We start from the raw sequence: 13,082 nt of genomic DNA, 5'->3' as shown, positions 1-13,082 counted from the left end.
GTAGGTCGTGAGCTTTTATATCAAAATCTCCAATCCGGAAGTAATCTCTGAGTGCTGTGATTGGTCAATGCAAAAGTTTCGATTCATGAACGAGACGTTGAAGCAAGAAAGTGGAAGAAAGCTTCTAAGAAATAATGGAAACAGTTAAATGTAGCGTACACGGTAAGCTATTTAAAAAAATACTTGGAATGAGGTTTTTATACACCAAAAACGTACCTCATGTTTAAGTATCGACGGCGTCTGCTATTTTTCTTTTTTTTTTCTTTTTAAACACCTCCTCTTGCTGTTAAGTTTGAATGCATGTCAAAGTGGATTACTGCCCGTCTTTGAGAAAGCTTTAGAGATCTGTCATCTAAAACACATTCTGTGCGTCCCCTCGCAGGTACTGTATGCATGCTAAAAACCGGCGTGAGAGACGGTCCAAATAAAGGCAGGAGCTTCTATATTTGCATCGACAAGCAGGGCTGTGACTTCACTCAACAGGCCAGGTATGTCAACACGCTCATCAGGGAGATCCTATGCACTGTGGTGTTAATAAATAGATAAAATCCAACGTAACGCTGTTGTCTGGAAATGTTAACAATTCTTTAAAACTACAGTAGAGTAAAAGGAAAGTGCACCCTCCTGCAATCAAAGTCGTTTTACATAATTCCTGCTTATCAAAACCATTTCAATCACAGCATCATCATCATCAGCATCATCATCAATCAGACAATTGCATGTAAGCACCAGGAGCACAATATTACACTAAGAACACAATATATGCTACTCTCATAGTAGCTTTGGGTGGATCTAGGCATCTTGGAGTCATTGAGTCTGCCATGACCTCCTCTGTATGTCTAAATAGATTTGAGGACATCTGTTTGACATCTAAAGCTTGACCAAAATGAATCATGCAAACCGTGAAGCGATGTTGTCGAGGGAAGTGGACCAACTTTCTCCTCAATAATATGCAAAAGCCACAAAGACATGCAGAAACTACCTACTTTGTGTTATCGCTGCTCTTCGAGCTGTTAAGTCAAGTCATGAGGTGTACATTGTTTTCGCACACAGCATAGGCCGCTTCTGCTTCATTTTTACCAAATGATTGTTTGGGATCTTCATTTGGGGTTTAATTGAGATAATCTTCAAACATTATTATTGACAAATAAGTACTTATTTGTTAAACCCCTAGAGTAGAAAGAGAATACCATAACTGGATGAGCTTCTCTTTTGTGTTATCTGTTGTAACATTGTCTTTTTCTAAGCCCAATTTCACCAGAATTCAGTTTTGCAAAAGGTTCCACTGAGATTAACACAGTTAAATATTGTCATGTTTGAATTAAATGGTCCAGTTCTGCTTTTAATCAAAATTCTCAACATTTCTCACCTTCCAGCGTCTCACCTTCCCACTGTCTGCATCATGAAGATTCAATGGTTGAGCTCCAGGCGCTCAGCTACAGTCAACAACAGCAGAGCCACCGGTGAGCATGTTAGGAGTTAGGAAACACATAAATATTTATTAATAATCATTAATGGTTATTGAAATAATCACAAGAAACATTATACCAATTTTTTCCCCAGACTTTACTACAGATGTGCTGTAGGAAAAAGAACAGGACAGCGTTGGTGTGGAAACGTGCCCTGGACTGCTGTAAGACCAGCCACAGAATCCCCACAAAAAACAACTTTATTTATATGTGTTTTGTTGGATTTTGCTATCATTATGTTAGGTACTTGTTAATTTAGACATATTTTTGAATATAGTCTTTGTAGTCCTACATTCTCTGTATTTTAGTTCTTTTTTCCTGGAAATATATTCTGCTAGGGTGATTTACAGTTCCCCGAATTACCTAAACTGCGTAGACATTTAATATTGATCCCATCATGTTTGTTTAAACTTATGTTTTCATTAATAATTGCAGCCAGAAAAAGCAAAGAGAACTCCTCTGACTGACTCCCAGCTGCAGCCCTCCTGCATGCCACCTGTCAGAAATCCATTTAAGGCTCCCGACAAGACAGACAAAACGACAGACTGGAGAAAAATTCAGAGTGGAGGGAGTGAAGAGAAAGGAGGGGAGAAGAAAATCAGCAAAGCAGGTTACCATGCCGAAGGAAAGCAAAGTTCCCAGAAGGAAAACGAGAAGGCTTTAGGTGCAGGAGCGGAAGAGGAAAGAAAGGTCAGCGCATCTGAAACGTATCGAGGTAAGCTGCTCCCACCGGGTATGAAGTTAAAGACGAGGATTTCAAGCGAGGAGAGCAGCAGCTCCAAAGCTGACCGTGATGATAAAGCAGCAGTTCGGATACAAGACAAAGCTGAGGTGGAAGAGGCAGAAAAAACAATTTCTGCACCAGACGTTGCTGTCGATCCAAACCATTTACAGGGAGTCGGTCAAACTTGCCCTGATCGGCAAAAAAGCCTACCACAGGACGCGAGCGACGGTCAGACCGAACCCATAGCAGAGAAGAGCACATCCGGCAGAAGCAGCCAGTCTTCCAGAAAAGAAGATGGGGGCGTTTCAGCACGTGTTCAGTCCGATAGAGTAGCAACCCACTCAGATGGGGAGGATGAAGATGTGGTGTTGGTTTCAGTGAAACCGGCAACTCAGAAAACTCCTCCGGCTTCCGCTGTCCAAAAGACGATCACCAGCTTCCCTGGGTTCCAGTCGGCCGCCAGGGTGGGAGATCAGAAAGGGATGCACTGCCTGCTGAGTGCGCAGCTCCAACAGAAGAAGGTTAGTGCTTACAGTAAATCTGGGCTCTGCTGCAACCTGATGCAAAGATGGATGATCAGAACGAATTCATTTAATATTACAAAGATTTCAAGGGCAACCCAGTAACTCTTGTACCCAATAAGTTAGTGTTTAAGGTTTAAATAACCTTTTGTATCTGGCTTTTACCGTCAGCAGAAAACTCAAAAAGGCCGTAACACAAGCTATAAAAATAAAATGTTAATCTGAAAATGTTGAATATTTTGGTATTTTCTGCTGTTAAGCTTTGGCTCCATATTTATCTGTTCACCTGACCAGGCCACCCTGTCGTCGGTGAACGTGGCGGCTCTGCCAGATAAAGGAGAGAGGTTGAGGGTACAGGTGAAAGAGCTGGAGGATGCTCTGGAGTCCCTGAGCCTTGCTGCTGCCTCTCAGCCTGGTGAGTTAAACAAACGGCTGCAGATCTACCCAGCATTTCAGTGGCTCAATTAAGATGAGCTCAATTAACTAAATTATGCTTTAGAATGGCACACCCGACACAGTCACATATTCAAATTCTGTCCGAGCTGTGTTGCTATGGATCTTTTTTTGGACGTGACAGAAAATTCCACCAAATGAACATAACAACTTTGAAATACTATATTATTAGACATAGCATTCGTTACTGCTTCCCAGTTTATGGAAATGCTGCTCAAATGTCATAGCAGTGATCCAGTTTTTTTATTAATGTTATGTCATGCAACTCTGTACAGATGCTCAGTCTGTAACGATGAGGATTCCCTCTTCCCCACATGTCACATCCTTGGAGTGACTCCAATTAATGGCAGCTCAACCTACATAGGCCCTGTTTACACAACGCTCTCTGATGAAACTGAGCAGGTTTGGCTGTTCATTTACCCGACAGCGGCACAGTTTGAAAATGGGTTCCAGATTTTAATGATTGGAAAATGTCCCGGTCTCCAATGACATGTAAGCTGGGAGATCAGAAGTTTTCCCACAGGGAATACCTGGCTCATACCAGTATCACAGAACTTAGCGGACAGTAACGCACACCCACACAACTCAACAGCCGCCTACAATTTGAAAAACCACAGAAGAAGAATATATCAGTAATGTCTGATAGTGGAGTAGTACTGTTTGTTTCTGCTGACCCTCCTGAACATGACCACAGCTCTCCATCAGAGCTCCAAAAGGTTTTTTGTGCACATGCTGAGTTTCAAAGAACACAGCACCAACTAGTGGTATGGTGAGGGAATTACACATTTTCCACCTCCCTACTGTTGCCATGTAAACAAAGATTGTAATTAGAGCGTTGTCACATAGATGTGTTGACACAAACAAAAAGAAATCCTGTATGCAACTCACACTTTCCAATCCAAGACAGCAAACACTGACGGTGTCAGTTGTTCCTATTTTACTGCTGTAGTTTCTCAGTTGTTTAGTCGACTTCCTCTTCTTGGCTACTAATAATGTAATTATCAAGGATTCGTGAATCCCAAATGCCCTGAAATGATGTCAATAATTCTTGAAAGATTGGATGAATGGATTACATGGGGAAAAAAAGATTTTCACCGAATTTGTTCACTGAAACAGGTCAACATCAGTTAAAATGGTACCTATGAAATCTGTTGGATTAACGTTGACATTTTTGTCTTCTCACTGCTACTGTGGCGTTCGATCCCCTTCCAGAGTCTGTGGACGAGTCTCAGAGCGATGGTTCTGCTGCTGCTAGGCCCGTTGTCAATCCATTCAGCAGCAGGCAGGGCGGGACCATCCTGCTCCCCTCCCCCCCAGTACCAGTACCAGGCCCGGTCCAGGACCAAGCCTCCGGCAGCTCTCTGGGACTTCAGCTGAGCCAGGGGAACACCCACATGTTTGCAGGTGGGCCGTAGCTGGAATATTGAGGTGTTTGTTTGTACCTCTTTGACTTTGCTCACCGCGTTTTTCTTTTCTTTCCCAGCCGATCTGCTGATGCACTCTTACTACGGCGGCCGGATGACAAATGATCGTCTGCTGGCGGTGAAGAACGCCACCTGCGAGGCCATCGACCATCTCCACAAATCCCTGGAGTCCTGTCCAGATCCCGAGGAGGAGGCTTCAGACCCGGGGGGCATCAAGGTTTCCCTCTCCTTCGCTCTCTGTTCTGCTCAATCGCCCATAAACTCTGGCCCCCTCCATTAGACGCTGATGCATATTTTTCGTGCTTTGTACCTTAGATAGCGGTAGTTATCAGGAATGGACAGTTTGGGCTACTTTCTTTTACTCTGGGCGCGTCTTGTTTCAGTAACAGCCTTTCTTTTTTTTTTTATTGGCTTCTCAGGTGTCACTCTTGCCCCATCAGAGGAGAGCTTTGGCCTGGCTGCTCTGGAGGGAGACTCAGAATCCATGTGGAGGAATTCTGGGTAACTTTTATTCATCTATTTATCCAGGCTCTTTAGACACACTTTCAAATAGTTGCAGATCATATAATGGAGCAGATTAAAGATGAACCAGTGAGGGTTTTTTTCTGGCTGACATAAAATCTGTTTTCTTTAACTTTTGCCAATGTTTACTGAGTTATTCATGTATACATCTCCTCAATCTATTGACTGTAACATATAAAGTAGGGAAAGAAGACCCTTTAGAGGAGCTTCTTAATTTGCAAGGTTTATGCATCTAAGCATTTGTCCCTAACCTTTTATATGGAAAAAGTTATTTATTTGTCTCAGAACAAACTGCATCAGATACAACATGCTCTCTGTTGGTGTGTTTCTAGACCGAAAATGAAGGCCTTTGCATGGATTTATGTTCTGAAAAAGCTTCATTTGCTTTGACTAGCACACATCACAGAGTGCTAGTCACACTCTGTGATGTTTGGAAATGTTCTCATGACTGCTTTGCTCTCTGTTCGGGTGCAGCGGACGACATGGGCCTGGGGAAGACCCTGACCATGATCGCCCTCATGCTGACAAAGAAGGCGGAGGCAGAAAAAGAAGGCGAAAAGAAGAAAGAGAAGAAGCTGGACTCCTGGGTGTCTAAATCTGGTAAAACCCTGCTTGTAATTTTTCATTTTCTAATAAAACGCAGCTGAGTGAGCTCAACGGTATTTTACTCCGTTCATAATTGAATTACACAAAGCTTGTCTGGGTGAGTTGACTGCTTGTTTCCCATCCAGACCCCAGCACTGTTGACTCCAAAGGCACGCTGGTGGTTTGTCCCGCCTCCCTCATTCACCACTGGAAGAAGGAGATAGAGAGGCACGTGAGGAGAGGCAAGATGTCGGTGTACCTGTACCACGGGGCCAACCGCGAGAAAAGTGCCAGAGCGTGAGAACCGCACTCCTGTTGACACACACACCACTGCTGATTCCTTTTCTCTGCCTTGTTTCTCTACTTATCAGAGTAACATTCCACCATGCTTTCTTTTTATTCACACACCATCTAGTTTATGACTGCAGGCTGAAAGCTAAAGCTACTGCGACATCACTCACAGTTTTCTGATCTGTCCTAGGACGACTTCTCTTATATTTGGCAATAAGGTTGAGCCAGAGAAGGATTTTGTTTGAGACTCAGCACTGGATTTAGTGCAGAACCTTTTTTTAATGGCCACTCATTGATTAGAAGCGGGGAATGTAACCTATACAATCATAATGGCTTAAAGGAAAACGTAGTAAGTTATTTAATCGAAACCCATCAATAAAAAAAGCAATTTTATGTTATTTTAAATCACTTTATTGCATATTACTTGAAGAAAGGCTCTCATAGATAATTTGTTCATGCTTGAAATGTGTTCATAGATGTGTTAGAGTCCGAAAGGCAACATTGATGAAGGTTTGGTTCATGTCCAGAGTATCTCCAGGTAAATTAAGCTGCATGCTGGAGGCAGGTGGAAAGCCTGTTATGCTTTGCTGCTTGTGCATTAATGTTTACTTCCTGGTTTCCTTAGAGAAAGAAAAAAGAAACAACAGCAAAAAACGTGTGGAGATAAGTCCGTTATTAGTTTCTGTGGCCAGAGAGCTCATTAATTAATCATTAATTTTCGGAGGGGTTCAGTAAAACGTAAACTTGGATACCAGAGTATTATTTTTCCAAAGTCCATGGTCTGAGGAGGAGTTTTCTACTGTACTAGGCTCCCAAATGCAGTCTGATAAAGTATGGAATATGATTTAAGTATTAGAATATGAAAATATTTTTATATTTCAGAGTCTCACTCTCACTCACCCATTTTCTAAAAGTTATCCATCTCTCCAACATCCATCCAGCCTTTCATTTTTCCCAGTGTTTTTGTCTCCATCCCATCTTCTCACCTTTCCTGTCTGGGGTTCGTCCTGGTTCCATAAAGTAAAGAAATATCTGCCAATAAATCCATAGTGATCGTTTCAATTTGTGCTTCAACACGAGGGCCAAAAATTCTCCGAATCGGCTTCTAGAAAACAATAAAAATTTTGCCCTGAAAATGTGCAGGAACCCTGTGGATGCCACGTTTGTAAAAACATTTATGTGCTTTGGTAATTCTTTATGTCACATCGGTGTTAGCAGCCTTAACAAAACTAATCAGGATTTTAGATAAGATTGTTCTGAGTCCAAGTGAATGGCAAATGTCAGCTGTTGTGTACCTTTTCCAGATTGGCAGACTACGACGTGGTCGTGACCACATACAGTTTGGTCTCTAAGGAGGTTCCAGTCCAAAAGGAGGATGCAGAAAACCCCAGCAAAGAGCCTGACCCTGTGGTAAATACAGCAAGTCCAATTTAACATTGCAGCTTTGTTGAAAACATTGAAAACAAAAAAACAAATCTGATCCATAATCAGGCTAACAAATAGATTACAGGAATGTTAAGTTATTTTGCATCTAAGCGAAGAAGAAAATAAAATGAACTCTCCTCATCTAATACATCTGTATGTGTAGTCCTGTCGTTCAGCGCCTCTACTGCGAGTCTCCTGGGCCCGAATCGTTCTGGACGAAGCCCACAACATCAAAAACCCCAAAGTGCAGACCTCCATGGCCGTCTGTCAGCTGAGAGCCCGCACCCGCTGGGCCGTGACCGGCACCCCCATCCAGAACAACCTGCTGGACATGTACTCGCTGCTGAAGTGAGTTGAAACTCTTGTTTGTGCGATCTGGTTGTCGGTTCAACTCCTGCCCTAGTCCAGAGCTGGAATGTATGAGTCAGACAGATTCCTGTTCGCTGTAAAACGATATAATGGCTGAAATGACACACGGTTTCGTATTTAATTTATCATGTGTACAGGCTGCTGTTTAGATTCCGGAAAAAATGGCTTTCATTGTTTTTGTTTTATTTTTATTTTACTTTTTTAAAAGCAGTGAAGCAGTCGTTTCAGACCCGGTGGAAACAAATCACATATTTTCTGTTATTAAAGGAAATGAGCATTACAACTTGCAGCCTGCTGAAGCGAATGGGTTGATTTCTTGAATGACATGCTGCTAATTTCAGGTTCCTGCGTTGCTCCCCGTTCGACGAGTACAAGCTCTGGAAAGCTCAGGTGGACAACCGCTCCACGAGGGGCCGAGAGAGGCTCAACATCCTGACGAGGACTCTGCTGCTGCGACGCACCAAAGATCAGCTCGACTCCCGGGGGAAGCCGCTGGTAAAAAGCACCATGGACGCAACGCGCACAGCGGCAGTGACCGTAAACCGCGGGTTCTTCCTTACTCCGAAGCGGAGGCTAATGAGAGGTGTTTGGTGGTTTCAGGTGTCTCTCCCTACCCGGACCTGTGAAGTGCATCAGCTCAAACTCTCTGAGGACGAGCAGGCCGTGTACGATGTGGTGTTCGCTCAGTCCAGGTAAAGCTCCAACTAATGAATGATGAACTTGTTCATTCATATTTCATTATAACCACTTGAGTTGGGAGAGTTGAATAAAAAAAAAAAAAAAACACAAGTTTTTTTTTTGCTTTTTCTATTTTCAAAGGAGGTGGAAACTTTGTACAGCCAAATAAAGCTCGTTGATTAAACCCCTATAAGATAGACAAAACTGATTTAAACTTTAGGGTGCTCAAAGGCAAATAGCAAAAAAAAAATTGTTTCTGGAAAAGGACATTTTCTGCACTGTGGTGCACCGTTGCTTTAAGAAGGTCGTAGGTTTGAATCCCAGCCAGGGGGCTTTGCATGTTCTCCCCATTCCCACCAAATGCCGACATCATTTAGACAATATTGTTTATTTTATGTCTTGCCTTTTATTACGATTGAGCTTAAGACACCCAAGCTGTCATTAGTCTTCATTGTAACATTGAACATCATAATATTCAACAATCATAAAGCATGCGCATGTTTTCCTCATATCATCCGGTCCTTGTTTTTCTCCAACATGTTTGGTGCAGCAAGCTCAAAAAGTTAAAAGAAAATTTAACTCATTTTCTGTGTCTAGACTCAGAAATCTGAGATATGTAATGTTGTTTTTTGGGGGGTGTTTTTGCCCTTTGTCCTTTTTGTTAATTTTTTCTTTTGGAAAAAAAAATGACATGACATGCTGTGTAAGATTTCTAGCTTTGAAAAGAGAGCGATTGGATTGCAGAGTCTTAGAGATGGCTTTGGATTCCTGTCGGCTTCCATGGGGCAGAAAAACAACTAAAGCTTTTAATAAAAACACAACACAGAATTTACCGGAGGAAAAGGGAGGGGGGGGGGGGTATTGGATGTATTTCAAATAAGCTGGCAAAGATGAACATCTGAATGTTTTCCACTTAGGTCTACTCTGCAGAACTACCTGAAGAGACATGAAGGAAAGGATTTGAACAAGGGAAACACTTCCAGTATCAATCCGTTTGATAAAGGTTAGATCACGCTGGCCTTGCTATCAGAAAGGCACGGAAAAAACAATCATTACAGGGTGTAAATGAGAGCTACACGTGTGGTGTGCCCTTTCTCCAGTCGCCCAGGAGTTCGGCGTGTCCCAGGCCGATCCCGCTGGGTCCAGCTCTCGGCAGGCGTCCAGCACTGTCCACATCCTCTCGCTGCTGCTGCGCCTCAGGCAGAGCTGCTGCCACCTCTCGCTTCTTAAAAAGGTACACGTTTTTTTTTTTTTATGCTCTTACAGAACTCATCCATTTCGGCGTCAAGGAAAACCCCACAGAAATTCAATCTGCGTAGCCTGCGCGAGCATTCGTGTCTTCTTCTCTGTGCAGACGTTGGACTCGTCTGAGCTGCAGGGGGATGGGATCGTGCTGTCGTTGGAGGAGCAGCTGAACGCTCTGTCGCTCTCCTCCTCCTCCTCCTCCTCCTCCTCTTCGCCGTCAGGCCTCGACCCCAAAGACACTGTGGCCCTGAATGGCACCCGGTTCCCCTCACAGCTGTTTGAGAAGACCAGTAAAAGCACCAAGGTGAGGGACGTGTTGGCTCTTAGATATGAAATCTGAGGCAATTATTGATGATTATCCAGAATCTAGAGGAATATGTTATTTGCCCCCTTTGTATCTCCGCCAGTGTGTATGGACTCCTGAGACCCGTGCTTATACATCATATTACATCTGGAGCTTATGTTCTTTTGTTAACGGTGATATGTTTATTACTTCCTCCCCAAACATTTAGATTTCTGCAATCACGTCTGAGCTCATGGCAATAAGAGAGAAGAGTGACAATCAGAAAAGGTAAAAATACAAATGGCTCCTGGTCAGCTCCGTAAATGTGACCCGCCTTCAATCTTCTGTCGTAGTCTGGTGTTTTTAACCTTTCCATTGCAGGAGTCATAACAAGTCACTTTTCAAATTTGATCCCACGAGGAGATTGTTTTTTTTTTTTACCTAAATGTGTGTTTTCCTTGTATAAAGCTCTTCTTTTGCTACCTCCACCATCTCTGAATTCACCTTTTTTTTTTTTTTTTAACCTTTCAACAATGCCAGGCGCGTTTAAGTGATCTTGTGATAATTATACCTGGTATGTTTCCTGCCGGCTGCGGTGCAGTGTGATCGTGTCACAGTGGACCAGCATGCTCAGCATCATAGCGGTTCATCTGCAGCAGATGGGCTTGACTTACGGCGTCATCGACGGCACCGTCAACCCCAAACGCCGCATGGACGTGGTGGAGGAGTTTAACACAGACCCTAAAGGTCCCCAGGTAAACCTCAGATAAATTTGGCCATTCTTGGAATCAAACTATTTTTATTTATTTTTTTCGTCCTAAATTGTGCAGAAAGTTAAAAGAAAGCCTTTGTTGTCTTGAACATAGAGGTGTAAATATGTTTTCTTTTCCAAAAGGTTATGCTGGTTTCTCTATGTGCTGGTGGGGTTGGACTCAATCTTGTTGGAGGGAATCATCTCTTCCTCGTTGACATGCACTGGTGAGATCACAGCATCAACAAAGTGTTTTTGCTTTGTGTATCGTCTTGCTTTTCATACTATTGGCACCCAAGGCTCTTATTGGCCTTTATTGCAACTTTTTCTGAACACCTCTTCTAATGTACAGCTACTTAAAGACACAGCCACTAAACAAAGTGCATAGCTGAGTCAGTACTGGTTAGAACCACATTTCGCTGCAATTCCAGCTACAATTTTTTTGGGTTATGTCTCTGTCAGATTAATTTGTTATCCAGGTTTCTGTTTCATAAAATAGAAAAAGAATTGCATTGCAAAAACAGAACTAAAAATAAGTTAAATTTTCTTAAAATAAGTGTATTTGTCCTTGATTTGAGCAGGTAAATAAGACTATTTGCCAATAAAATAAGATTTTTGCACTTAAAATAGGAACAATTCATCTCCATCATCTTATTTCAAGTGCAGGATGTCTAATTATCTTATTTTAGGGGTAAAGATACTCATTCCATTGGCAGATAATCTTATTTACTGGCTCAAATTGAGGACAAATAGACTAACTTTAAGAACCTTTTACTTGTTTTTAGATCCGTTTTTGCAGTGTGACTCTTTGTTTTGCACAGTCATTAGAGTACCATGTACCCTATTTCTTATAGAAAGATTAAGACAGAAACATCATTGCTTTAATTCCTCTGACAGGAACCCAGCCTTGGAGGATCAGGCCTGTGACCGAATCTATAGAGTGGGACAACGTAAAGACGTCACCATTCACAGGTAGCTATGCTGTAAAATCAAATGTTCACATTTACACGATTCCCTCAAGGGTCAGGAAATATATGGGATTTGAGTCTGGTGTTTTCCATGTCTGGCAAAGTGTCAAAAAGAAGATTTTAGTACCAAAAACGTATGTCTTTTTTCTCACTATCTCACAGGTGCATCTCACATTCAGCAATTTCCCTCTGGGATTATTAAAGTATTTCTGATTCTGATTCAATAACAGCTGGCTGAGTGAAACCCATTAGAATCAAGAATCTTTATTGCCACCATCATGATTTTTTTTTTTTTTTTTTTTTTTTTTTTTTTTTTTTTTTTGAGACAGACACCGGCTCAGGATGTACACAGATTAAAATAACATGCAGACACAACAGATACAATATTTCCACAGCTTTAAGCGTCGAAGTGTTTCTTTCCTGCTTTGTGTTTGCCTTTCTCTTTTGTATATCATGTTATTTTTCCTTCTTCTTACGCTGTGGCCTTCCTTTCTCTTCCTTCCTTGCTAATTTCCCTCCTTTTCTTTCACCTTTCTTGTACCCCTTCCTCCTCTCCTTCCATTTTTGCCTCATGTTCTAGCTCCCTTATTTGCTTGCATCCTTCCCTTCTTCTTTCCGTCCTTGTTACATTGCTTCCTTTCTATCTTGGCTGCATCTGAATGGTTCCTCTTATAGCTCCTAGCTCCTGTTCCTTGACCTTTCACAAGGTCAACAGTAAGAACTCTGTTGGACGAAGGAAAGGAGCATTTTCATTCATTTCCATGTGGTGGGTTGTGCTGATATGTCATGTCACGCAAAGGATTGTGGAAATCCCTATAGCTCCTTAGTAAGCGAGGAGCCGTGAGAGGTTAAAGGAGCTGTGAGAGGAAGCATACAGGCTCCTTTTTTTACCTCCTTCCTTGCTCACTACACTTTTCAGAAAACACTGATCATGGACAACCGCTGACTCACTTCCGCTTTGGCTAAAAAGTCCTTGCCCAAAAGACGTTTTCACATTGCAGCCCTTTTTATTTTGAAATATACAGTAAATGTATATGTGCTATTTATGATTGCAGGTTTGTGTGTGAAGGAACAGTTGAGGAGAAGATTGCCACACTGCAGACAAAGAAGAAGGAGCTGGCCCAGAATGTGCTTTCAGGAACAGGGAGCACCGTCTCTCAACTCTCCTTGGCTGATCTCAAAATCATATTTGGTGTTTAAAAATAACATCCTTGCAGGGCATCTTTTACAATGTTTGCATATTTGTATGTGTATTGATACAAACCTGTGGAAAATCTTGAACTATCCTAATGAGGATGAGGTATTAAAATACTTAAAATGAAAGACAATAGTAAGTCTATCCTGGTTTGTTACTCAAATACAAAAACTGGCGAC

At 42.2% G+C, this 13,082-nt stretch overlaps 1 protein-coding gene across 1 annotated transcript; it reads left to right on the top strand.

The window, feature by feature from the left end:
- Nucleotides 1–50: 50 nt before the first annotated feature.
- On the top strand, nucleotides 51–13,038 carry ttf2 (transcription termination factor, RNA polymerase II). The gene is made up of 23 exons (XM_012880056.3): nucleotides 51–162; nucleotides 383–488; nucleotides 1,377–1,463; nucleotides 1,564–1,633; nucleotides 1,905–2,714; nucleotides 3,009–3,129; nucleotides 4,380–4,571; nucleotides 4,651–4,808; nucleotides 5,011–5,092; nucleotides 5,588–5,713; nucleotides 5,845–5,995; nucleotides 7,294–7,399; nucleotides 7,578–7,762; nucleotides 8,125–8,278; nucleotides 8,384–8,475; nucleotides 9,379–9,464; nucleotides 9,562–9,695; nucleotides 9,816–10,010; nucleotides 10,219–10,277; nucleotides 10,591–10,744; nucleotides 10,885–10,967; nucleotides 11,638–11,712; nucleotides 12,764–13,038. The coding sequence occupies exons 1-23, from the start codon at nucleotides 135–137 to the stop codon at nucleotides 12,906–12,908; spliced, it is 3,399 nt and encodes a 1,132-aa protein (XP_012735510.2). The 5' UTR covers nucleotides 51–134; the 3' UTR covers nucleotides 12,909–13,038.
- The last annotated feature ends 44 nt before the right edge of the window (nucleotides 13,039–13,082 follow it).

Source organism: Fundulus heteroclitus, chromosome 7 (genome assembly GCF_011125445.2).
Source record: "Fundulus heteroclitus isolate FHET01 chromosome 7, MU-UCD_Fhet_4.1, whole genome shotgun sequence".
Taxonomy (NCBI): domain Eukaryota; kingdom Metazoa; phylum Chordata; class Actinopteri; order Cyprinodontiformes; family Fundulidae; genus Fundulus; species Fundulus heteroclitus.
This window is presented reverse-complemented; position numbering and strand designations above follow the sequence as displayed.